General features: G+C 31.2%; 1 protein-coding gene across 1 annotated transcript in view; it reads left to right on the top strand.

Moving 5' to 3' along the window:
• The window catches only part of LOC119606845 (ATP-binding cassette sub-family G member 1), a 91,345-nt gene extending 64,214 nt beyond the window's left edge, over positions 1-27,131 (top strand). The window contains 6 exon segments of the mRNA XM_037960493.1: positions 18,645-18,828; positions 18,830-18,951; positions 23,067-24,415; positions 24,491-24,591; positions 25,980-26,268; positions 26,341-27,131. Coding sequence (XP_037816421.1) covers positions 18,645-18,828; positions 18,830-18,951; positions 23,067-24,415; positions 24,491-24,591; positions 25,980-26,268; positions 26,341-26,552 — 2,257 coding nt within the window. The 3' untranslated portion in view covers positions 26,553-27,131.
• The last annotated feature ends 279 nt before the right edge of the window (positions 27,132-27,410 follow it).

The raw sequence follows: 27,410 nt of genomic DNA, 5'->3' as shown, positions 1-27,410 counted from the left end.
AATATTATGTAAATATAAATATATTCACAAAATTTTATCGGGCTTAGTCCATATTTGCCCCTAGCCCCCATATAAAGCCTCTTTCAGAAAATTAGTTTTTCATCCATAAATTGCTTAAATGTATCGGAACAAGGGAATATTGAAGATAAATGCTTTATTATGAAAAATAAATCACATTTAATATTCATAACTGGTGTAGGGTATCATATGGTCGGCCACGCCCGACTATACTTTCTTACTTGTTTATAAATTATTTTCTTTTTTTCTGTGGATTTTTTTGTATTAAGTATTGATGATTGTTAGCTTTTTTATAAATGAAAAAAGTAAGAATTTAAAGTTGGGCATGGCCAACCATATGATACCCTACACCAGTGATAATGTTAACAATATTGATTTGTATTTTATAATAAAGTGTTAAATTTCATATCCTTATAACTTTTGGTAGAGGGATTTACGTCTACATTAGTTATTTATGCAGAATATTAGTTTTTGTAAGTGAATTTTGAACATCAAGTCATTTTCTGAAGGGGACTTTGTATGGAGGATAGGGTCAAACGAAGCCCGATCATTATGAAAATCAGCAGTATTATTAAGACTTATATAAAACTAAGTTTTACCAATTTTTGAAGTGATACAAGAACATTTAACATATTTATAAGCTCAAAAGCCCTATTCGGGGAATACGGTTGTAAGGGGGCTATACGAAATAATAGGCTTCGTCCTTGGGTCAAAAGAAGAGTATGTGCCGAAAAACTGATTCTGAGCCGATTGGTATACTTTAAGGGTGTATGACCAATTTGTTTTGGGTGTTACACAAATCAGCACAAAAACATAATACCCTCCCCACTATAGTGGTATAGGGTATAATGATTGCAGCTTTACTTTTGCTAACTTAGCTTTTTAGTGTAACTTTTCACAATGGGTCAGACGATTAAGCTTAGCCATCAAAACTATAAAAGAAATAAGAAATTACTATATAGTCAAACATTGGCTACCAAACATAGGATTATAATTAAAGAATTGTTTTTGGAGGTTAACAGAAAAAATAGTTGAAATTCAGCTGGGAATCGAACCCATGACCTCTATACTGATAGACTACAATAATAACAACAAACTTACGGAGGCACCTGATGAGTAGACTATATAAACAAAGCACAGAAAATAAAACTCCAATAAAATGACTTGAATCACTTGCAGACCAATCCACAATTAAAGTACAAATCTCTATCAAATAAACTCCTCTTAATTTTCTATAAATTTTCTTTCATATCAATAACCCATAGTGCAAAATCCCAAAATAAACAAAAAAACATTAAGTCGTAAGTTTTCATACGATAAAAAATAATGTGAGTAACAACAACTACTACAAAAAAAATAACAACAAACTCACGCTCCAACAAATAATAAATGACGCTGACTGACTAACTGAATAAATGAATGAATGAATGACTGATACCAAGCGACCGACCGACCGAACGACCAACCAACAACGAGTCATGTGTATGCCAATATTTTAAGTTCGTTCACTTGGTGGTAGTTCTTCTTCTTTTATTTGTTTTTATTATTATGATGTTTTTGTTGTTGTTGTTTTTGTTAGTATTATTTTGTTTATAGGTTTATATTACGTTTAAGTACATGTGCACTTGGTTCGTTGTGCAGTTTGCTGAATTTTAAGTGCAAATGTACTTAAAAACAAAGGAAAACAACGAGAGAGACAGAACGAGAGTATGAAAAACTCGTAATATCAAAAACAGAAAAAGGAAAAGTATGGAAAATTGTACAAAAACAAAGAGACTTAACTAATACAAACACACACACACACCTTCAAGCTTATAACTGTCATGGTTTGTAGCAATGATAGCAACTAATCGTATTCCAGCAGTTTAACATGGAGTCAATGTATTTTTTTTATACTCCATTTCATATAGCCGTTTGAATTATTTAACATGTATTTTTTGTTTGTCATTAAGAAAGTAAATCATTACTTTAGTTTCCCCCAGTAATCTAGCTCGTAGTCATCACTTTAATATCCTAAAGTAATCTAACAAGAAACACTTTGAAACATTCTTACTATTTCACCCAGCAGGGGTAATATATTGCAGTGTCAATGGTAGTGCTAAGCTGGGTCATTAGTTCGAAACTGGCACTCCGACCTGCAGGGATACTAGCCAACATTTGCTTTGAAAAGCGTCATGATTATTGTTAAGTCTAGCAAATATACGGAACAAATAGATATTACAACGACGATGACAACAAAAGCATTATTAGCCATTGATTGTATTTGTTCTTCGTTCCGGATAACGTAAGCAGAAGCAATATTTTCTATCGATATTTTTTCATTTGTGATACATGAAAATGTTAGTTGAAGAATGAATTCATATGTTTGTTCTTTCATAACAACCTACGAACAGCTGTTTTATATCAATTGGATTATGATACCGAAAAAATGTTATTCAAAAAAGATTAAAACGTTAATATGTAGGTTGCTTAGATGGACATACATACATATATTTAAAAGGAAATGGTAGTTTGTAACAACAAAAAAATCAACTACTATTAGTATGGGTTTATTATTTTCTCAGTTTAAAAAGCATTTAGTATGTAAAGTGACCCAACTCAAAAAATCGATTGATGAAATTTGCACAAAGGTTATTTTGTTAGTTAGTTAGTTAGTTAGTTAGTTAGTTAGCTAGTTAGTTAGTTAGTAGTTAGTTAGTTAGTTAGTTAGTTAGTTAGTTAGTTCGTTAGTTAGTTAGTTAGTTAGTTAGTTAGTTAGTTAGTTAGTTAGTTAGTAGTTAGTTAGTTAGTTAGTTAGTTAGTTAGTTAGTTAGTAGTTAGTTAGTTAGTTAGTAGTTAGTTAGTTAGTTAGTTAGTTTAGTTAGTTAGTAGTAGTTAGTTAGTTAGTAGTTAGTTAGTTAGTTAGTAGTTAGTTAGTAGTTAGTTAGTTAGTTAGTTAGTAGTTATAGTTAGTAGTTAGTTAGTTAGTTAGTTAGTTAGTTAGTTAGTTAGTTAGTTAGTTAGTTAGTTAGTTAGTTAGTTAGTTAGTTAGTTAGTTAGTTAGTTAGTTAGTTAGTTAGTTAGTAGTTAGTTAGTTAGTAGTTAGTTAGTTAGTTAGTTAGTAGTTAGTTAGTTAGTTAGTAGTTAGTTAGTTAGTTAGTTAGTTAGTTAGTTAGTTAGTTAGTTAGTTAGTTAGTTAGTTAGTTAGTTAGTTAGTTAGTTAGTTAGTTAGTTAGTTAGTTAGTTAGTTAGTTAGTTAGTAGTTAGTTAGTTAGTTAGTTAGTTAGTTAGTTAGTTAGTTAGTAGTTAGTTAGTTAGTAGTTAGTTAGTTAGTTAGTTAGTAGTTAGTTAGTTAGTTAGTTAGTTAGTTAGTTAGTTAGTTAGTTAGTTAGTTAGTTAGTAGTTAGTTAGTTAGTTAGTTAGTTAGTTAGTTAGTTAGTTAGTAGTTAGTAGTTAGTTAGTTAGTTAGTTAGTAGTTAGTTAGTAGTTAGTTAGTTAGTTAGTTAGTTAGTTAGTTAGTTAGTTAGTTAGTTAGTTAGTTAGTTAGTTAGTTAGTTAGTTAGTTAGTTAGTTAGTTAGTTAGTTAGTTAGTTAGTTAGTTAGTTAGTTAGTTAGTTAGTTAGTTAGTTAGTTAGTTAGTTAGTTAGTTAGTAGTAGTTAGTTAGTTAGTTAGTTAGTTAGTTAGTAGTAGTTAGTTAGTTAGTAGTAGTTAGTTAGTAGTTAGTTAGTTAGTTAGTTAGTTAGTTAGTTAGTTAGTTAGTTAGTTAGTTAGTTAGTTAGTTAGTTAGTAGTTAGTTAGTTAGTTAGTTAGTAGTTAGTTAGTTAGTTAGTTAGTTAGTTAGTTAGTTAGTTAGTTAGTTAGTTAGTTAGTTAGTAGTTAGTTAGTTAGTTAGTTAGTAGTTAGTTAGTTAGTTAGTTAGTTAGTTAGTTAGTTAGTTAGTTAGTAGTTAGTTAGTTAGTTAGTAGTAGTTAGTTAGTTAGTAGTTAGTTAGTTAGTAGTTAGTTAGTTAGTTAGTTAGTTAGTTAGTTAGTTAGTTAGTTAGTTAGTTAGTTAGTTAGTTAGTTAGTTAGTTAGTAGTTAGTTAGTTAGTTAGTTAGTTAGTTAGTAGTTAGTTAGTAGTTAGTTAGTTAGTTAGTAGTAGTTAGTTAGTTAGTAGTAGTTAGTTAGTTAGTTAGTTAGTTGTAGTTAGTTAGTTAGTTAGTTAGTTAGTTAGTTAGTAGTAGTTAGTTAGTTAGTTAGTTAGTTAGTTAGTTAGTTAGTTAGTTAGTTAGTAGTTAGTTAGTTAGTTAGTTAGTTAGTAGTTAGTTAGTTAGTTAGTTAGTTAGTTAGTTAGTTAGTTAGTAGTTAGTTAGTTAGTTAGTTAGTTAGTTAGTTAGTTAGTTAGTTCAGTAGTTAGTAGTAGTTAGTTAGTTAGTTAGTTAGTTAGTTAGTTAGTTAGTTAGTGTAGTTAGTTAGTTAGTTAGTAGTTAGTAGTTAGTTAGTTAGTAGTTAGTTAGTTAGTTAGTTAGTTAGTTAGTTAGTAGTTAGTTAGTTAGTTAGTTAGTTAGTTAGTTAGTTAGTTAGTTAGTTAGTTAGTTAGTTAGTTAGTTAGTAGTAGTTAGTTAGTTAGTTAGTAGTTAGTTAGTTAGTTAGTTAGTTAGTTAGTAGTAGTTAGTAGTTAGTTAGTTAGTTCGTTAGTAGTAGTTAGTTAGTTAGTTAGTTAGTTAGTTAGTTAGTTAGTAGTTAGTTAGTTAGTTAGTTAGTTAGTTAGTTAGTTAGTTAGTTAGTTAGTTAGTTAGTTAGTTAGTTAGTTAGTTAGTTAGTTAGTTAGTTATCAAAATGTTGCATTCCTATGAAACTCCGTTCTTGTGTCATTGTGTAGCTTCAAGTTGTCAAAATATCATATTTCTAGTGCGTAATTAGCTACATTTTTTTACATCTGCGTATTTTTTAACAAATACCTTTATATCAAATTTTGTCTCATTAAAATTATACACAACTGCCATAGGTCCCTGAAGTTAGCCGTAATCGCACTTAATTAATTGATAAACTTTTATAAATTGCAATTAACTGAATTATACCTTAGCATATATTATTATTTTCTTGTTGATAAATAAAATAAAACTGTTTATACGTTCTAGCAACATGTTGCTTTTAAAAATGTTTAGCTACACCCATTAATCACTAGGTCAACAACATTTTGTTATTTATAAAAGCTTTTGTTCAACAAACGGAAGCTAAATAGAAATGTTGTGCATACATACATACATTTATTTTAAAATGATTCAATTATTATTTAATAATAAGTACATATGTACCTCATAAATACTAAACTGCTTATTTTTTATTTTTAGAAAAAAAAAACAAAAATAACAATAAAAAAAAAACAAAATAAAATAAAAAATAATTTTAATTCCGTATGCGTTGTTAAAGTTGTTTATTCAGAAACATACGTAAACAAAATATAAAATTCACGTGCCAGAGATAATAAGTACTATTGTACTTTTATTTAGTAAAATTTGTACTTTAAAAGTACTGATGTACTTAAATAATATAGAACTTTGAATGCAATTAAATATAAATTTCAAATGCTTGTCTTTTAGATCAAAACCATTAACAATTTGTTTATTTAAAAAACAAAGGGCAACATTTGTTTATTAATATTAAGGTCCAAAATTTTAGTGCGCTACAAACATTGGCTTGGGTTTTAAAGATTATCTATCCATGTCTGTCCGTCCATCCATCCTTATCTTTTGAAAACATGTTAGGATATTAGCGACAGGAATGTGGAAAATGTGAAATATTTTTATCTGCTATTGCAAAAATTCAGTCAAATCAAAATTGTAGTAAAGTGTTTAATTCTCGTAAACTATAGGATGTAATATAAAGTTACTTCTTGACTAGATTCAAAACTTAAACTCGACAACTGTTCCTATCTAGAGACGTATAACGGGTTTATTCCTTTTGTTTTCGATATTCTTCCAATATGCAATGTCCATCTGTTGAATTTTTTTTTTTTTCTGAAGTCCCCAGATAACTTACGGAACATTCGAATTTTACGGAACATTGACATTTTTCGTGTGAAAATTAAAAATAAACTACATTCACTTTTTACTTAGAAATATTTATATAATTCCGTTTGAGTTCATAGAATCCTTTAGAAGACTTTGTATTTGTATATGTTCAATTGTCAGCAAAAATGTACGTGTAATGAGATTTTATATGATTACACGTACATTTTGACATAATCAACATGTTTCAATTTGTGTATTTCTTACTTGTTTAAATCATTTAACAATGACCGTGAAATTAAAAAAAGAAACACGTTTTATTTAGTTTTATAAAAACCTCCTAAGATAGGGGGTATATTGATTGAATCAGTACGTATGTAACGCCTCGAAACATCAGTCGGAGTAAAAATCTTGTAACATTATCGAAATTGCGTTATAATTCAATATAAATAAATTGTATTAATTGTTTGACCTAGTTCCATATAAGACTGTTCTGAGATAGAATTAAATAAAAGACGATCTACAATATATAGTGGACATCGGTGAAGTCCCTATCTCGTCCAAAAAAACATACATAGCTGAAGTAAGGTATCACATATTTTAATATGTATGTATTTGTTTCAAAAAGGCGACAGCTTGAAAGTATTTAAAGTTTATTTTGAATTCGTTACGGCCTTACAAGTTCCTTAATTTTTCTTACATTTCTTACAATTTGACATTTATCTCCCAGATAAATACGTATTCTTATTCATACGAGAGAAAAATAAAACGCATGTCATATTCATTACAAGTAAGTACTTGATGTGTTGGATACTCGAACATTTTCGGAAAGCGCATGTCTTCTTTATAAAAATTTCATATTGTATTGTTATTGTTTTCTATATATACAAATAAATTTACATTACATTGTTATTGTTTTCTTAATTACTGCCGCTTTTTTTTTATTTGCAAAGCAGACTCTTGTGTATTTTAATTAAATTAAAAATTATATTTTCTTAAATTAATAATAATTTTGAAATGCTACAAATGGTCAAGACACATAATAAATAAATAAAAAATAATTCTTTATACAGTAAAGTTGTGATATCATATTATAGGAATTTTTATTTAAGTTAAATATAGTGTTGAAATTTTTACGAATATACTTGGTTGGACAATTAATTGTCCAATCAATGCTGAAGTAGTAGTTTTCACTATTGTATTTAATCTTTTTTTCATATTTCACAATAGATCAGATTTAATCTTATATTAAGATGTAATTTATAGTCCAAATTAAATGTTAATTTATTGCATAAGCAATACAGATAATTTTAATGCAATGCATATAGCATTCGTATTGCAATTTTACAACATTTTAAAAAACTTTGATGTTAGTCATTATTTAAGAATATTATAGATCTTTTGCAAGAAAAAACTTTTATTGGTTCGATTCTTAAACGATAGAAAGGGGTCTAGGTGATTTTACGAATCGATTTCAGCTATTTATAGTATATTTCGACCTTTTGTCGAAATTTTATTGTCCAGATAAAATCTCAACACACTGACGTTTCAAGTTCAATTCTAGTTCAGTTTTTGTTCAGTTATAGTTCAGTTCAAGTTCAGTTCAAGTTCAGTTCTAGTTTAATTCCAGTTCAAGATCAGTTCTAGTTCAGTTCTAGTTCAGTTCTAGTTCAGTTCTAGTTCAGTTCTAGTTCAGTTCTAGTTCAGTTCTAGTTCAGTTCTAGTTCAGTTCTAGTTCAGTTCTAGTTCAGTTCTAGTTCAGTTCTAGTTCAGTTCTAGTTCAGTTCTAGTTCAGTTCTAGTTCAGTTCTAGTTCAGTTCTAGTTCAGTTCTAGTTCAGTTCTAGTTCAGTTCTAGTTCAGTTCTAGTTCAGTTCTAGTTCAGTTCTAGTTCAGTTCTAGTTCAGTTCTAGTTCAGTTCTAGTTCAGTTCTAGTTCAGTTCTAGTTCAGTTCTAGTTCAGTTCTAGTTCAGTTCTAGTTCAGTTCTAGTTCAGTTCTAGTTCAGTTCTAGTTCAGTTCTAGTTCAGTTCTAGTTCAGTTCTAGTTCAGTTCTAGTTCAGTTCTAGTTCAGTTCTAGTTCAGTTCTAGTTCGTAGTTCAGTTCTAGTTCAGTTCTAGTTCAGTTCTAGTTCAGTTCTAGTTCAGTTCTAGTTCAGTTCTAGTTCAGTTCTAGTTCAGTTCTAGTTCAGTTCTAGTTCAGTTCTAGTTCAGTTCTAGTTCAGTTCTAGTTCAGTTCTAGTTCAGTTCTAGTTCAGTTCTAGTTAGTTCTAGTTCTAGTTCAGTTCTAGTTCAGTTCTAGTTCAGTTCTAGTTCAGTTCTAGTTCAGTTCTAGTTCAGTTCTAGTTCAGTTCTAGTTCTGTTCTAGTTCAGTTCTAGTTCAGTTCAAGTTCAGTTCTAGTTCAGTTCTAGTTCAGTTCTAGTTCTAGTTCTGTTCTAGTTCAGTTCTAGTTCATTTCTAGTTCAGTTCTAGTTCAGTTCTAGTTCAATTCTAGTTCAGTTCTAGTTCAGTTCAGTTCTAGTTCAGTTCTAGTTCAGTTCTAGTTCAGTTCTAGTTCAGTTCTAGTTCAGTTCTAGTTCAGTTCTAGTTCAGTTCTAGTTCAGTTCTAGTTCAGTTTCTAGTTCAGTTCTAGTTCAGTTCTAGTTCAGTTCTAGTTCAGTTCTAGTTCAGTTCTAGTTCAGTTCTAGTTCTAGTTCTAGTTCTAGTTCTAGTTCTAGTTCAGTTCTAGTTCAGTTCTAGTCAGTTCTAGTTCAGTTCTAGTTCAGTTCTAGTTCAGTTCTAGTTCAGTTCTAGTTCAGTTCTAGTTCAGTTCTAGTTCTAGTTCTAGTTCAGTTCTAGTTCAGTTCTAGTTCAGTTCTAGTTCAGTTCTAGTTCAGTTCTAGTTCAGTTCTAGTTCAGTTCTAGTTCAGTTCTAGTTCAGTTCTAGTTCAGTTCTAGTTCAGTTCTAGTTCAGTTCTAGTTCAGTTCTAGTTCAGTTCTAGTTCAGTTCTAGTTCAGTTCTAGTTCAGTTCTAGTTCAGTTCTAGTTCAGTTCTAGTTCAGTTCTAGTTCAGTTCTAGTTCAGTTCTAGTTCAGTTCTAGTTCAGTTCTAGTTCAGTTCTAGTTCAGTTCTAGTTCAGTTCTAGTTCAGTTCTAGTTCAGTTCTAGTTCACTTCTAGTTCAGTTCTAGTTCAGTTCTAGTTCAGTTCTAGTTCAGTTCTAGTTCAGTTCTAGTTCAGTTCTAGTTCAGTTCTAGTTCAGTTCTAGTTCAGTTCTAGTTCAGTTCTAGTTCAGTTCTAGTTCAGTTCTAGTTCAGTTCTAGTTCAGTTCTAGTTCAGTTCTAGTTCAGTTCTAGTTCAGTTCTAGTTCAGTTCTAGTTCAGTTCTAGTTCAGTTCTAGTTCAGTTCTAGTTCAGTTCTAGTTCAGTTCTAGTTCAGTTCTAGTTCAGTTCTAGTTCTAGTTCAGTTCTAGTTTAGTTCTAGTTCAGTTCTAGTTCAGTTCTAGTTCAGTTCTAGTTCAGTTCTAGTTCAGTTCTAGTTCAGTTCTAGTTCAGTTCTAGTTCAGTTCTAGTTCAGTTCTAGTTCAGTTCTAGTTCAGTTCTAGTTCAGTTCTAGTTCAGTTCTAGTTCAGTTCTAGTTCAGTTCTAGTTCAGTTCTAGTTCAGTTCTAGTTCAGTTCTAGTTCAGTTCTAGTTCAGTTCTAGTTCAGTTCTAGTTCAGTTCTAGTTCAGTTCTAGTTCAGTTCTAGTTCAGTTCTAGTTCAGTTCTAGTTCAGTTCTAGTTCAGTTCTAGTTCAGTTCTTTAGTTCAGTTCAGTTCTAGTTCAGTTCTAGTTCAGTTCTAGTTCAGTTCTAGTTCAGTTCTAGTTCAGTTCTAGTTCAGTTCTAGTTCAGTTCTAGTTCAGTTCTAGTTCAGTTCTAGTTCAGTTCTAGTTCAGTTCTAGTTCAGTTCTAGTTCAGTTCTAGTTCAGTTCTAGTTCAGTTCTAGTTCAGTTCTAGTTCAGTTCTAGTTCAGTTCTAGTTCAGTTCTAGTTCAGTTCTAGTTCAGTTCTAGTTAAGTTCTAGTTCAGTTCTAGTTCAGTTCTAGTTCAGTTCTAGTTCAGTTCTAGTTCAGTTCTAGTTCAGTTCTAGTTCAGTTCTAGTTCTGTTCTAGTTCAGTTCTAGTTCAGTTCAAGTTCAGTTCTAGTTCAGTTCTAGTTCAGTTCTAGTTCTAGTTCTGTTCTAGTTCAGTTCTAGTTCATTTCTAGTTCAGTTCTAGTTCAGTTCTAGTTCAATTCTAGTTCAGTTCTAGTTCAGTTCAGTTCTAGTTCAGTTCTAGTTCAGTTCTAGTTCAGTTCTAGTTCAGTTCTAGTTCAGTTCTAGTTCAGTTCTAGTTCAGTTCTAGTTCAGTTCTAGTTCAGTTCTAGTTCAGTTCCAGTTCAGTTCTAGTTCATTTCTAGTTCAGTTCTAGTTCAGTTCTAGTTCAGTTCTAGTTCAGTTCTAGTTCAGTTCTAGTTTAGTTCTAGTTCAGTTCTAGTTCTAGTTCAGTTCTAGTTCAGTTCTAGTTCAGTTCTAGTTCAGTTCTAGTTCAGTTCTAGTTCAGTTCTAGTTCAGTTCTAGTTCTGTTCTAGTTCAGTTCTAGTTCAGTTCTAGTTCAGTTCTAGTTCAGTTCTAGTTCAGTTCTAGTTCAGTTCTAGTTCAGTTCTAGTTCAGTTCTAGTTCTGTTCTAGTTCAGTTCTAGTTCAGTTCTAGTTCAGTTCTAGTTCAGTTCTATTTCAGTTCTAGTTCAGTTCTAGTTCAGTTCTAGTTCAGTTCTAGTTCAGTTCTAGTTCAGTTCTAGTTCAGTTCTAGTTCAGTTCTAGTTCAGTTCTAGTTAATTTCAAGTTCAGTTTTAGTTAGTTCTATATTAGTTTTTCTAATTTGATTCTATTTCTAGACATGGACCTCTACAATCTTAGTAGGCTGTTATTCCATCACAGACGCAAATTTATTTACATTTTAATGTTTAATTGCCAAACAATGAATTTGCTCAATAAAAATAAAACAATTATTATTTGAACAATATTTGAAAACTAAAATCTCTTAATTGTTTCAAGGTGTCTCTCACAGTTGCCAATACAAATAACCTTGGCTTAATTTGGCATTTGGTCATATCATGTTATTTTGTTCAATGCAAATATAATGCCATTACACACATATATGTAAATAAAATTTGGATTATATTCAATGATGAAAGAACCTGCTGATACATATTCTAAATATAATATGCAGATTTAAACTAATATATATATATTAATTCCAAAAACAAAAATATGCAATTCTATTGCAAGCCAACAGCAAAGACTTAATGAAAATGTCAATGACCCTAGATGTAATAAAAATACTAATTAATACTTTACCCTATATTAAATTTTTATTATTATTTGAATATTTTAATATGACTATTACAGGGCAATAAACTACCGTTAATGTAATGAAAGTAACAAACTTTGCACAGGAAATAAATCTACAATTTTAAAGTGTTGACCTGATTTTAAAGAAATGATAAAAAACTGATAAACATTTATGGAATTGTATTTAAAACAACAGAAATATTAAGCACTTGTAACATAATTTGGTTTTAATTTCCTATCAATTTCTGGCAAGAATATTACGCATTAGTTTTAGGATGTGGCAGAGTACACAGTGAAATGTAAATATTAAAGACTTTTTTGGCAATTGAAAAGAGGGTTGTAAATGTTCTTTTAACTTCCTAAAGGTAGCAAATAAAAATAACGCGCAATTGTTGGTAAATAAATATTTTACACATTTTCTATATAAACTGTGAAAATATTGAAATAATATTGAGTTTCAAAAAACAATACAAGGACCTTTTCATAACTAAGTATTAAAAATTCTTAATCAAATTGTTATTTAATTATATTTGTTTAAATCTCCCCAAATCCCTCCATTTAAAAATTGCTTAGCCATCAAATATTCCCTTATCATAATGTTTTCCAAAAAAAAAAAAAATCATCTTACATCTCATTTAACAAAGTCGTAATAGAAATCATAATTAATTAATGACACAAAGTGTGATGTACAAAGATACAACGCAAGTTCATAGGTCATTGAATTATGATGTTCTTTGTCTTCCTTCAATTAAATTAAAATCTTCTTTTTTTCCTGCAACAAAGAACTCATAAATATTGTGTAATTTTTGGGATATATGTAATTTCAAATTTTCTTAAAGTCTTTAAGTGAAATTTAAGCGAACAAATTTGCCCTTTTAACATTACAAAAAGTTCAGTTCTAGTTCAGTTCTAGTTCAGTTCTAGTTCAGTTCTAGTTCAGTTCTAGTTCAGTTCTAGTTCAGTTCTAGTTCAGTTCTAGTTCAGTTCTAGTTCAGTTCTAGTTCAGTTCTAGTTCAGTTCTAGTTCAGTTCTAGTTCAGTTCTAGTTCAGTTCTAGTTCAGTTTTAGTTCAGTTCTAGTTCAGTTCTAGTTCAGCTTTAGTTCAGTTCTAGTTCAGTTCTAGTTCAGTTCTAGTTCAGTTCTAGTTCAGTTCTAGTTCAGTTCTAGTCAGTTCTAGTTCAGTTCTAGTTCAGTTCTAGTTCAGTTCTAGTCAGTTCTAGTTCAGTTCTAGTTCAGTTCTAGTTCAGTTCTAGTTCAGTTCTAGTTCAGTTCTAGTTCAGTTCTAGTTCAGTTTAGTTTCAGTTCTAGTTCAGTTCTAGTTCAGTTCTAGTTCAGTTCTAGTTCAGTTCTAGTTCAGTTCTAGTTCAGTTCTAGTTCAGTTCTAGTTCAGTTCTAGTTCAGTTCTAGTTCAGTTCTAGTTCAGTTCTAGTTCAGTTCTAGTTCAGTTCTAGTTCAGTTCTAGTTCAGTTCTAGTTCAGTTCTAGTTCAGTTCTAGTTCAGTTCTAGTTCAGTTCTAGTTCAGTTCTAGTTCAGTTCTAGTTCAGTTCTAGTTCAGTTCTAGTTCAGTTCTAGTTCAGTTCTAGTTCAGTTCTAGTTCAGTTCTAGTTCAGTTCTAGTTCAGTTCTAGTTCAGTTCTAGTTCAGTTCTAGTTCAGTTCTAGTTCAGTTCTAGTTCAGTTCTAGTTCAGTTCTAGTTCAGTTCTAGTTCAGTTCTAGTTCAGTTCTAGTTCAGTTCAGTTCTAGTTCAGTTCTAGTTCAGTTCTAGTTCAGTTCTAGTTCAGTTCAGTCTAGTTCAGTTCTAGTTCAGTTTCTAGTTCAGTTCTAGTTCAGTTCTAGTTCAGTTCTAGTTCAGTTCTAGTTCAGTTCTAGTTCAGTTCTAGTTCAGTTCTAGTTCAGTTCTAGTTCAGTTTCTAGTTCAGTTCTAGTTCAGTTCTAGTTCAGTTCTAGTTCAGTTCTAGTTCAGTTCTAGTTCAGTTCTAGTTCAGTTCTAGTTCAGTTCTAGTTCAGTTCTAGTTCAGTTCTAGTTCAGTTCTAGTTCAGTTCTAGTTCAGTTCTAGTTCAGTTCTAGTTCAGTTCTAGTTCAGTTCTAGTTCAGTTCTAGTTCAGTTCTAGTTCAGTTCTAGTTCAGTTCTAGTTCAGTTCTAGTTCAGTTCTAGTTCAGTTCTAGTTCAGTTCAGTTCTAGTTCAGTTCTAGTTCAGTTCTAGTTCAGTTCTAGTTCAGTTCTAGTTCAGTTCTAGTTCAGTTCTAGTCAGTTTAGTTCAGTTCTAGTTCAGTTAATGTTATGAATGTTTAAGCCGATTTATTAGGCGGAATTTTTGTGAATGCAAGTGGGGACTGATCATTATAGAAATTTGTAGAAATAGCCCTATTCAAGAGTTACGGTTGTATTGGCCGATTTTGTCCATGTTCGTCCTTGGGTCAAAATAGCCGTTTAATCAAATTTCGAACTGTGGTTAGATTACAATATTTACATGTTTGGGCAAATATGGCTAAATCGATTTAGAAAATCATTCTAAGCCTATTGGTATTATTTATTTTGGGTATAAAATCAATATTTCTATGCGTTCTAAACCTTCTAAACATTTTTGTTGTGCAGTGTAATGTTTAATTTTGATTTATTTTACACCTTTTTTTTAATATAAAAACACGTTTTCTGTACAAACACTAAAAATTATAGATCTGTCTGTCATAAAAATATAAACACGTTGAAATGTTGGTAAATTTTAATTTAATTTAAACAATTAAAGTTTTTTGTGTATTTCGCAGTTATAGTAATAAAATATTTTGTTAGAATTATTTTATTATTAAAACATTTTATTATTAAAATGTTTAAAAGATTTCATATTTATATACGAAGATTTGTATAGTTCACAAATACAATTATTTATCAATAACTTTATTACACATGTAATACTTATTACATAATACTTAGTATATAGTGTAAACAAATTCTATATACTTTATTAGAGTATGCATGTTTACGTGAGAGTATTTGGATATAATCAAATCTAGTGCTTTAAGTCAATGAACAAATAACAAAAAATGATACTTGACATTTTACAAATGTAACACCATTTCCGAATGAAAGGAATGAATTTCAAACATATTATTAAAAAAATCATTTGTTTCAAAAGCAATCCTGATAGAATATTTCGAAAGTAGTTTTGAATAGGGTCGATGTCCATAAAATGTTCTTTAATAAACAATTTAATTTCTAGCTGTAGGACGAACGTACAAACAGTTCTGATATACATATATTCTCCTGTTGAAATTTTACAGCAATTTTAAGAAATTTATTAATTGCCTTGGAAATGGTGTTAAATTGTAGTTTTGTGAATAAGCAGCAGTCAGTAACACATTTGTGATATTTAAGGAGGACATTCATTGCTGTTGCCAGTTTTAAATGGAAGTTGATGAATAAGTTGAATACAACAAAAAAAAAAATATTATAAAGAAATATAAAGATTTTAATGAAGCTGAAAGTAATAAAACATCAAATTAAACTGACGTTAAAAAGGTTCTGCTACAACATAAATAAAGATGACAAACAAGAAAGCTGTTTTGAGCTAAAAAAATAATAATTTTTTCATGTTTTTACCAACATCTTAAAAAACGTAGAATTTTTAAAAACATTCATAGAATTACACTCATTGAAAGTAGACTTCAGCACATCTTAAGATACAAAGTTTAAATTAATTAAAAAAAAAATAACAATTAAAACAAACTATATAAAGTGATGATTTTTTTTTTTTTAAATATAGACAACGTAATAACTTAAATAAACAACAAATTAAAATGTAATGTTAAATAAAAGTGTAAAGTTAAATTTTCCAATAGAAAACAATACGAACCATATAAATACGCTTAGAAAATAGTGAACAATAATGTCGTCATCAACCTCAACATCAACAGTGCAAAAAGATTCTTCATTGGACTCTCAAGAGTCCAACCATCAAGATAAACTCAATTATCTTTAACTCGTTGTAATAGTGTAGATAGTAAAGCACATTTAGTCTTGAATGTTTGTAAAACTGCCCAAGTAAAATACAATACAATACCTGCCTCAAAAGTGAATACGGCTGGTAATAGCAACATCAGCAACAGCCGACCATTTAACAATAAAACATCTAACACCCCCACTACCATCACACCACCATCATCTGTACCTTCATCGCCCACAGTGCCCACGCCAACCCTTGTACATACTAGCCCAAAAAACTGTAGCAACTATAATCATCATACAAATCTTAGAATACATATAGATTCAGAGGGTGGCATCTTGAATACTGCATTTATAGATAATGCATCATCATCGGCCATATGCCCCATACATCGTTCGTCCCCACAAAAGGGGCAAAAGTTAAAGCTAGAATCGGTCGAAACACCGACAATATATACCAGCCAATGTAACGATATACAATTAAGACGTCATTCTGCATTTGCGAAGGTCTATGGAGATACGTTTAATGATAATAAATGTAATTTAAATCAACATCATCGTCATCATAGCACACAACAACCAGTATCCTTTGTCCAAACAATTGTTACCAATAATGGTCAAGTAACTTCGGTGCAACAACATATGCTGCAGCAGCCACACATCAAGGAAATTGATAATGGAAAAATTCCACATAAACGTACTTGGTTCAAGACAAAGAAGTAAGTTTTGACTTTGGTTTTGGCGGTCATAATTGCTGTTGATAATTGAATTTTCACAAAACATTAAAAAAGAACAAAACAAAAACATAATGAACTTATTTTGTTGATGATTTTTTTTCGGGATAAAAATGGAAATTGGTTATAATTGAGGGAAAAAATAGGTCGTATAAATAAACTATTTTACTATGCCCTACATCTCCATAGTGGATTGCTTTTAGCATTCAAATAGTTATTCAATCACATTTATTCCTTAAAATAAACGACTCAGATAACATGTCATAATGTCAAATGTCCCTTCGTTGGATTCAATTGACATTTTATAATGCACCAATTAGTGTCATAGTATTCATGGATACTGTGGCACTTTAATACAGAAATGTTTTGGAATATTTGTTTCCCGAACTGTGGGGTATCTTGCATATTGCATTTTGGATTCCCTTATAAAATGTCATGGGTATTACGATAACTGGCTTTTCCAAATTGAGTTATTTTCATGAAATATAAACTATTTGTAAGCCGTGGACTTAACGTCGCTATATCTAGGGACATTATGACATTCATTGGCATTTTGAAACGTCCATCTACACCCCACTTTCAAAATCAATTTATTATGAATTGATTGAAAGATGTACATCAATATTGTAATCATTCGGAATTGTGGATCGGAGATGGTTTCAGATTTCGCCTATTGCATTTATTATATATAATACTGCTGTTATTTGAGAAATTCTACATTCGATTTGGAGGTATGGATGGCCATATGAAGATAAACTAAATATTTTTGGGATCCTATAAATTATATGTACATATATATATTCGATCCCTAAAGATAGCAGAGTCGATAAAGTTATGGCCGTCTGTCTGTATAATATGTGTCTATCTGAATGTTTGTTGAAATCAAGAACACAAAGGCTGCAATTAACATCAACATTTGGCTCATGTTTTTGTTGTTTCGATTTGCTTAACACAAGATTTGTAAGATTTGTAAAATCGGATAGATACTTTTGTCAAATTTAATGCTTGTTGAAAAAAATCCTAAAAAATATGAACTTTAAATCTCGACAAAATCTAAACCGTAACGAATTTAGACTTTTTGGAGAAATTTAAAACTCATATTTACAAGAATAATGTTTGTACCGAATTTAATCGGAGTGGGTCATGTTCAAAAGCCTACTTTTTTGTTCAAAATTTTTTGAAATTAACCAAAATATATCATTGATAATTTTTAAACATCAAGGGGATTTTCGGAATAGGGCCTTTAATATGGGCTTGGGTTAATTATAAACCGATCCTCATAGAATTTCGGAAAAACATTTTAGTTCTTATAATATTTGTTTATGTCAAATTTCATAGCTATACAAGCAATTCAAGATTGGAAGTAGTTTCATAAGGGGAGCTTATATAGGATGTAAGGTCAATTATTGACCCATCCTCATTAAATATAACAACGATTTTGGTTTCAATTACATAAGTTGAATTTCATTACTATCCAAGCTTTTTTAAGCCAATTGTCAGTGTTAAAGACATTTTTGAAAGGGGACCTTTTATAGCGGCTTAAATCCAAAATCGCCCAATATCCAATTCTTTGCGGAGATCTTTATATTAGTGTAGGCACAATTATGGACCGCTGCTCATAAAATTTGGCAATACAATTTTGGTTCCTATAAATCTTGCTTATGTCGAATCTCATTGCTATACTGGTATTTTAAGGCCATTTATGGACTTTAAAGTCGCTTTCTGAGGGGTACTAGGCGTAGAGTTAGTAATGCGCTGAACCTCAGATAATTCAGAAAAAGATTTTGGTTCTTATTAGACTTGTTTATGTCGAATTTATTGATATACTAGTATTATTAAGTCATTTATAAGCTTTAAAGTAACTTTCTAAAGGGGACCTTATATTGAGGTAGTGTACATTTTAGACCGATCCTATAAAACATGTTCACGTCGAATTTTATTGATATACTAATATTTTTAAGTCAGTTATGGACTTTGGGGAACTTTATATGGGGTATAAGGTTAATTATAGATCGATCTTCACAAAATTTGACGAAAAGATTTACGATCCTACAAATACTTGTTTATGAGGAATTTTGCCACTTTACATGCTTCTCTAAGACGGTTATGAACGTTAAAATAATTTTCTGTTGGTAACTTTATATGGGGGCAAAGCGAAATCGTGGTCGAATATTGGCGTTTTCAATACCAAACAAATTGTATAAACTAAAAATATATGAGAAAAATTTAAATTTAATTAAAATTTAAAAAACAGTCAGAAGGACAGACTGAGGGTCATGGAGGGAGGGACATCGTGAATAATCTAAAACTAAAGTTTGAAAATATTAGTGTTTAAAATTAAACACAAAATTTTATGTTTTTAAAGTTTAAAAATTGTGCATTCTCAGAAAGTTAGCTTCCCAATAAAATATAAAAAATTAAAATGTTAAAAGTGCTTTTCAAATACCCACTCGCTTAAAAAAAATACCAAATAGAAAAGTACTTTTTGTAACTTATTATCAGGCTATCTATCAAAACAAACAACATTTATCAAGATTTCTAATTAAAACTTTATAACCCCACTCTCTACACATACAATTTTAACTCAAAACAATTTACAAAACTTTAATTTATTTTCTCTTTTTTCTCTATCTACTTACAGTTCCCAAAACAATTTATGCAATGGCGGCATATCCGGTAATCATATATTGGCACCCAAAATACCCAATAACTGCAGTCCAAATGGACAGAAAAAAGGCACAGTATCATTATCGCATTTGCCACAACGACCACCGGTCGATATTGAATTTACGGAAATTTCCTATTCAGTATCAGAGGGTCGACGGCCGTGGTTTTAAAACAATATTGAAGGGAGTATCGGGTAAATTTCGTAATGGCGAATTGACAGCGATTATGGGACCGTCTGGTGCGGGCAAAAGTACTCTCATGAATATTTTAGCAGGCTACAAGTAAGTAAAGTTTATGTTTACTTTTAAGGTTTCCTGTTTAATTATTTGTTTAAAAGAAATGAAAGAAATATTATACATAAGTATAAAGGTTATTAAGAACAAGGAATCTTTAAAGGACAAAGTTGTTAATCTTTAACTTATTCCACTTTTCTTTTTATTCTTTTGCTGTTGCTAGCTTGTTTTATAAAGTTTTGTATCTATGGCTGTTGCTGTTGAAATTCTTCTCTTTCTGCAAGATTTTCTTAGTATATTTCCATTTAATTTTTTTCTTCATATTTGCATTCGTTCATTTTTTAATATTATATTCCTCTATAAACATCAACATTGTTCAAAATATGTGTGTGTGTGTGTGTGTTTGTATTTGTCTGCTAAAGAGTTTTTAACGTTTCTTTAAAATTTTCTTTCCTTTGTCAATGTTTTTCTTTTCCTCAGATTTGATTTTTTGTCTCCGTACAGTGAACTGAAACAAAAATCGTCTAATATCCTTTTGATTAAACAAAGAAATTAGAAATGAGTATGACTTCATTGTATATGAACTTATGAAAATTGATTTTGTTTAAATATAGTTTAAGATTGTTTTAAATCTGTATACATATGTGGTATGAATTTATCCTAAATAAATCTTCTAATTTCTAATGGCGATTCAAAATTTTATGAATTCTATAATAATTCTATCAGACATGTCTTCAAGACGTTTTCTATATAATATGCATGTTATAATGGGAAAATTGGATAAAAATAGGAAAATATAGGAGATTTGTTCACAAAAAATTGGAACAAACTAAAATTTGTTTCATAATTATAACCCAATTAAAAATGACTAATAAGAATGACGATAATGAATCTTGAGTGACCTACACCTTAGAATACTTATAATAAAATAAAGTGATTACTACAATGGTAAATACTAGGAAGAATCGATAGACATTTTTTAAAAATTCTACTCGAATCTTGGACAAAATTACGAAATTAAAAACTTTGACCTTAGGCATATATATATACAAACAGGCCTAATGGTAGAACTCACCAAAATCGAATAATTTTCTGATATCTACAAAACGAAGTAATTGACCAATTAATATACCAAATAATACCAAATATAACCAAATAATATTTTGGATTTGAATATCATATTTTATTCCATGCATATGTACACATACATATGTCCAGGTACTTTTTGGGAAATTTTATTTTCTATTTATTAGTAATGTGGACTTTACTTAAGATTATTAATAACACAAGCCTACGATGAAAACAACTTCTAAATAATGTTCAAAAATGTCAATAAAAAAACCAATTTTCCACTTTTTATTAATATTTGAGGAGATTAATGCGAATGCTTTTTGTTCAGCAAATAGTATTTCTTGTAAACCTTCCGTCAAAAGGGGCAGATCCAAGTATGGAAATTGCGAATGCTGGGAAAGAACGTTATAGATGGTTCAATGAGGCAAAGAGGACAAACAATTGGTCAGCTTACAAGTTCTCAGTAAATCACTTTAAAAATATGATGAGAAACGCGAACAGTAAGGCATGGAGGACCTTCTACACTAATGTTGAGAGTTCTTCCGAAATCAATCGCCTTCGCAAAATATTGTCTACTTCACATGTTTTCCTGAGTTATATTCAAAAACCGTGTGGCAACTGGACAATGTCATGTAGGAAATCTTTATAAGTTCTACGGCACACTCATTTTCCGGGCTGTTAACCTATTAACGTCGAAGTGTCAGCCCCGATGTCCAACACTTGCGCTGTTATTATTAATACAGAAAGCATAAACGAAGTTTTGACCTTTTCAAAACACCGGGTCCGGTATTATTCCTGCAGATCCTCAGAAAGTTGAAGACATTATTATTCCCTGGCTACTAGCTATTTATAATGCATGCTTAAGGACATTATACATCCCACGTTTGTGGATGAGATGCAATGTGGTCTTTATTGCCAAAGGGGGTAAGGTATCACATACAAAACCAAAGGACTACAGACCAATTAGTCTTGCGTCTTTTCTTCTCAAGACACTAGAACAGCTCATTGATATACATCTTAGACTAACCATCACATCGGTGTTAATCTCTAATTTGCAACATGCCTATAACAAGGGCAAAATCTGTTGAAACGGCACTTCACTCACTAGTAACCCATGTTAAAAGCTCACTAGCACATAAAGAGTGTTGAGGGGGCCTTCAATAATGTCGATCCCGATGCCATCTTAGCGGCACTTGAAGGATTAGGGGTTGATCAACCAACTCAGCTACTTATTAAAAAGCTCCTTAGTAACAGGGTCATTAGTGCTACGATGGGCAGAGTCAATGTTTCCAGACTTGCTATTCGTGGTACACCTAAGGGGCGAGTTCTGTTTCACCGTCTCTGGAATGTGGCTATGAACACCTTGCTAATTGAATTAGACAAAAGGAGAAAGTTATAATTCCTCCGAACGTTTAAGCTGGAGGTCCACATTACGCGTCTTAGCGGCAAAGCATTTCGTGCTTTTCATGCCTTCTTTGCATCATACGCATCAAGTAACATGCTACTCTTCTTAAGCGTCAATTTTTTGCTTTATTTACAAATACACATTCAAAATAGAGTATCCTTTTACAAGGCTTGTAACTTGTAAAAAGTAATGATATGCAAAATAAGTTCTCTCCGATTTCACGGCGGACTTCTACTTGAAGAAAAAGTAATCACTTTTTATACTCACTGTAAATGTATGTATTCAAAAACCACATCCAACACTTGTCTGTTCATATGTTATTAGCATACGTTTTTGTTTGTCTTTTCTTGAGATAAACAATAAAAACAATCTCTGTTTGTTTATTAAAAGCCAAAAAAGAATTATTCAAACTTATTTACTTTAAAAGGCTTATAACATGGACTTAACAAAAGAAAGAAAAATAATTTATATACATACTAGCTATGCCCAGTGTGCTTTGCTACCCTAAAAGGAATATGTATAAATAAAAATCCCACTTTACGAATTTAAAGATCCTTAATACAATAGTTTTCCAGATTTATAATATGTTACATATGAGAGATGTCAAGCAAATTATAGCAAATTCGACAGTTTCTATCTAAATCAAGTCCTATTAGTTTCCCAGATAAACGAAATTTTATATTTAATGCATATGGGAGGTGCCAAGTTCAGCATTGAAAGTCCGCCCGTTATGCTCTAAATGTTCACATGAATTTCAAAGTTCTTCATTCTTCAAATTTGAAGATTCTAGCTCTAATAGTTTCTCAGATATACGAATTTTTCTATTTGATTCATATGGGGGTTTCAAGACCCCCCCAGATGAAAGTCCGCTTTTTTTCCTCCAAAATGTTCAGATGAATATTTAAAATCTTCGTACAAAATTTGAAGAATTTAGTTCCGTTTAGTTTGTCTTTAATTAATATGGGTGGTGCCGCTCCCCTCAAGGGTAGTCCTCCAATTTATTACCAAAAATGTTTAGATGAATGTTAAAGTTATTCGTGTAAAATTTGAAGATTCTAACTGTAATAGTTTCCAAGATAAACGTATTTTCGTATTTATTTTATATGGGAGGTGCCACGCCCCCTAATGCTAGTCCGCCTACTTTTTGTCCTAAATAATTTTATTGACACTAAAGTTGCTCCGACAAAATTTGAGGACTCTAACTGTTATATTATCTAAAATATACGGATTTAATAATTTCTTAATATGGGCGTGGCTGCTCGCCCAATTGGAATTTCAAAATAAAAAATAGCCTATTACCTATTCTAGATATACAGGAATACGCTGTGAAAATTTTAATAAAATCGGTTCAGCCGTTTAGTAGTCTATAACGTTCAAACATACAAACAAACACACATTCATTTTTATATATATAGAAGATGTACATATGTATGTATAAATACATACATACATATGTATATACATTTCTTATTAAATATTAACTTAATTTTTAGGAGGAAGATATATATTTTTATGACAACGACGAAGATTTGAGTTCGTATAATAGATTAGAATTTATAAATGTTAAATGTGGTTACTTTGACTGACTTGTTAAATGTTCCTGATAAAATAACTTATATTTTCATCAGCTTACAGCACGTGTTTCTTTAAATTGATTTAAATTTACAAATTTATATTTAATTTTCAGAACCTCCCAATTAAGCGGCTCAGTTTTGATCAATGGCAAAGAACGTAATCTCAGACGTTTTCGCAAACTCTCCTGTTACATTATGCAGGATGATGTACTCATTGCAAATCTGTCGGTACGTGAAGCCATGATGGTGTCTGCAAATCTTAAGTTGGGCAAGAATATGGATCTGGCTGCCAAAAAAGTTGTTGTCGATGAGATACTCGAAACAATTGGTCTGATCGAATCAAGCAATACAAAAACATGTAATCTCTCCGGAGGACAACGAAAACGGCTGTCAATTGCTTTGGAGTTAGTCAACAATCCACCCGTTATGTTTTTCGATGAGCCCACATCGGGCTTAGACAGTTCGACGTGCTTCCAATTGATATCGCTATTAAAGTCCCTGGCTCGAGGTGGACGTACCATAGTGTGTACCATACACCAGCCGTCGGCTAGATTATTTGAAAAATTCGATCATTTGTATATGCTGGCCGAGGGTCAGTGTATGTATGAGGGTAGGGTAAGAGCATTAGTGCCCTTTTTATCCTCTCTGGGTTACGATTGTCCTTCGTATCATAATCCCGCCGATTATGTACTGGAGGTGGCTAGCGGCGAGTATGGAGAGTGTGTGCCAAAACTGGTGGCAGCCGTTAAGAGTGGCGTATGCAAGAAATACAGTCACAAAAACTATGGTCTAGATTTATCCAAAGATATTAATAATGATATTATCAAGGGCAATGGCAATACCGCCAATGGTGGCAACTCAACAAATACCACCTCGGTGACCATGGAGGATGAAAAGCTGAAATTGGATGAACCCACAACAGCTGCTGAATTAGAGCTTAATTCGAGCATTTTAAAACCACCGAAATTGGAATCACAGAACAGTCAACAATCCGATTGTTCTGTTATCAATTTACCACGCAACGATAATGGTAATGACAATACAAATTCTAAAGCCGATCAAAGTATTATTGCTATATGTAATGTTGCAGGTGCGGGAGGCGGTACTGCTGACAGCGGTGGCGGAGGTGGAGGAGGCAATTCTAGTACTAATGGTGCTGGCTGTACTACATCATTATTGGATTCACATGAATCGGTTATAACGCTGCCGAATAAATCCGGTTTTCCCACCAGTGGTTGGACACAATTTTGGATTTTGCTCAAACGTTCCTTTGTCACGATTATGCGCGATCGTATGTTAACACACATGCGTCTGGCTTCGCACATCATTGTGGGCGCTATTATTGGCATGATCTATTATGATGTGGGTAATGAGGCTTCAAAGGTTATGAGTAATGCTGGTTGTATATTCTTTACAACACTGTTTACCATGTTTACGGCCATGATGCCAACAATATTGACTTGTAAGTTTAAGATTTTGTTAAAGTTTTTTTTTATGTTTTCTAACTGTTTGGTTTTGTATTTGTAATAATTTCTAGTTCCAACCGAAATGTCGGTATTTGTGAGGGAGCATCTAAACTATTGGTATTCTCTGAAGGCTTTCTATTTTGCTAAAACTATGGCAGATTTACCATTTCAGGTAAGTTGAATGCTAGTGTCAATAGAATAGCCCATTATATAGATAATTAGCTAGTTCAAGGTGTAATTCATTGAGGAGTTCTTTGAGTAGTTTACAAACTAGACCATATACCAGTTCATAAACTATTTAATAGATTAAAGTAATTGACAATAGACCAATCTATAGATGAACTAGTCAATAAACTCTCCCATAGACTAGTCAATGGATTAGTTCATAAACCATATAATAATCAAGAATATACTAATTAAGAATATTCCACTATCTAGATAATTAGCCAATTCATGGTATAGGTCATTGAGTAGTTCATACACTAGTCCATATATCAGTTCATAAACTATTCAATGGATTAAAATAATTGGCAATCTATAGATAGACTAGTCCATAACCTAGCCAATAGACCAATTCATAGACTAGTCAATAGATCAAAAACAAATCGAAAGATCAATATATGTTTCCCTAGCCAATGGACCAGTCAAACCATATATTAGTTCATAGACAAGTATACAGACTAATAGGTAGACCAGTTCATAGACCCTAAGCTCTAGATCGGTAGTATATCCAAATAAGTAGATTTGTTTGTTGACTAATCAATAAACTAACTAATCCTTAGATCAAAACTAATCAAAAGTTAAATCTATAGACTATTTAGTGGACTAGATCAGTTTTTTCCCTAGCCAATAAACCAGTCAAACCAATATATTAGATCATATACAAGTCTATATTTAGACTAATCAATTGACTAGTCCATAGATTAGTCAAAAGTTAGATAATTAGACCAGTAGCCAGATTAGGCTCTAGACCGGACTAGGATCTAGATAGATAAGTAGATCAGTTCATTGACAAGTTAAATCTATAGACTATTTAGTGGACTATATCAGTTTTTTCCCTAGTCAATAGACCAGTCAAACCGATATACTAGTTCATATACAAGTCTATATTTAGACTAATCAATAGACTAGTCCATAGATCAGTGAAAAGTTAGATAATTAGACTAGTAGCCGGATGAGGCTCTAGACCAGACTAGGATCTAGATAAGTATATAAAGAAATAGATCAGTTCATTGACAAGGTCATTAACTAATCCTTAGACTAGCCCATGCTATAATACTCTATAGACTGGTCAAGACTTAAATTTTTAGACTAGTCCCTGGACTTGAATCTAGACCAGTTTTTCGAAAAGTCCATAAACTAGTCAATAAACCAGTTTATATATTACATCCTAGGCTAGTCATTAGAATAATCCCTAGACCAAACCCTAGATTAGTCCGTAGACTAGTCAGCAGACAACTCCAAGGCTAAGGAGCCATATATCAATGCGTTACATTTACACAAATGACTTGTACCATTAAAACTAATTTACTGTCTTTCTCTCTCTAATCTTCTCACTAGATCGTCTTCTCTAGCGTTTACGTCATCGTTGTCTATTATTTAACCTCACAACCCATGGAACCACAGCGTCTAACAATGTTTGTGGTCATATGTGTATTAACATCATTGGTGGCCCAATCGTTGGGCCTACTCATAGGTGCTGGTATGAATATAGAAGCTGGTGTATTTTTAGGGCCAGTAACAACAATACCAACCATATTATTTTCGGGATTTTTTGTTAATTTTGATACCATACCGGGATATTTACAATGGGTGACATATGTTAGTTATGTACGATATGGCTTTGAAGGTAAATACTAAATGTTATATATAAAAAAAAATTATACTAATAATAATTTTTCCTTTTTTCATTTGTTAACAGGTGCCATGGTTTCCATTTATGGCATGGATCGTGCTAAACTGCAATGTAACGCTATGTATTGTCATTTTCGTAGTCCTAAAAAGTTTTTAGAAGAAATGTCTATGGATCAAGCCGAATATTGGATTGATGCTGTAGCCTTGATTGGCATTTTTATAGCTCTAAGAATCATAGCATACTTTGTGTTGCGCTGGAAGTTACACATGATTCGTTAAATCATTGAAAATGTACTTGTTATATTCTTATACATTTATATATATAGAAACACATAAATATATATAAGTATATAAAGCGAGTGCGAGTACTGTGCTGTAGTTTTTTAGAGTTTAGGCGTAGGACTCTATAGAGTGTTGGTTTTTTTTTTATTAGAATTATATAGCAGAAAAAAAGACCTTTCTATTCTCAATATGGTGTGATATGTACGCAATGTGTTTAATTTTATTTTTTTATATATTTAAAAAAAAAGATATTTTATTTTATATAATTTTTGTTTTAATTTTTTTCTATGAATCTATTTACATGCATATTTAACTAAACATAAAAAAATATACAATACATATAATGGGGCGAAAGCAATTATTTGATATTTTTCATTAATCATCATTAGTTAAATTGTACTTTTTTTCGTATGCAAATTGTAATGAGTTTGTTATTGGAAATTATTGGGGGAAATATTGTTCTTTTTGGTGGTAGATACTAGTATTTATGGTTTTTAATAGGAAGAAATTTAGAATGAAGGCATCACTCAGTAAAGTTTTAGAACATGAAATGTAAAGTTAAGTTCGACTTTAAAAGTTACTTGTACCTTTTCAAGATAAGTGTGTTGTGGTTCCGGCTCACATAGAGTAACTTTTGTCGATCAACTTTTGAGTTTGTAAGAGAGAGAGAGTATATTCTTGCCTCCCTCTTCCATAAACTCAAAATTTTCCAAGACAAAAGTTACTCCCTGTGAATTTGACAATAAATATCTTGAACAAGTGGTGGATGATATTGGTTCCTGTTCACATCAAGCAATTATTATCGATCAACTTTTGAGTTTGTAAGAGAGAGAGAGAGAGAATATACTTGCCTAT

The sequence above is a fragment of the Lucilia sericata genome, unplaced genomic scaffold (genome assembly GCF_015586225.1).
Source record: "Lucilia sericata isolate MDLA Ls3-8-SP2 unplaced genomic scaffold, ASM1558622v1 Contig000628F_arrow, whole genome shotgun sequence".
NCBI lineage: Eukaryota > Metazoa > Arthropoda > Insecta > Diptera > Calliphoridae > Lucilia > Lucilia sericata.
The sequence above is the reverse complement of the archived record's forward strand: the minus strand, read 5'-3'. Positions and strand labels throughout refer to the sequence as shown.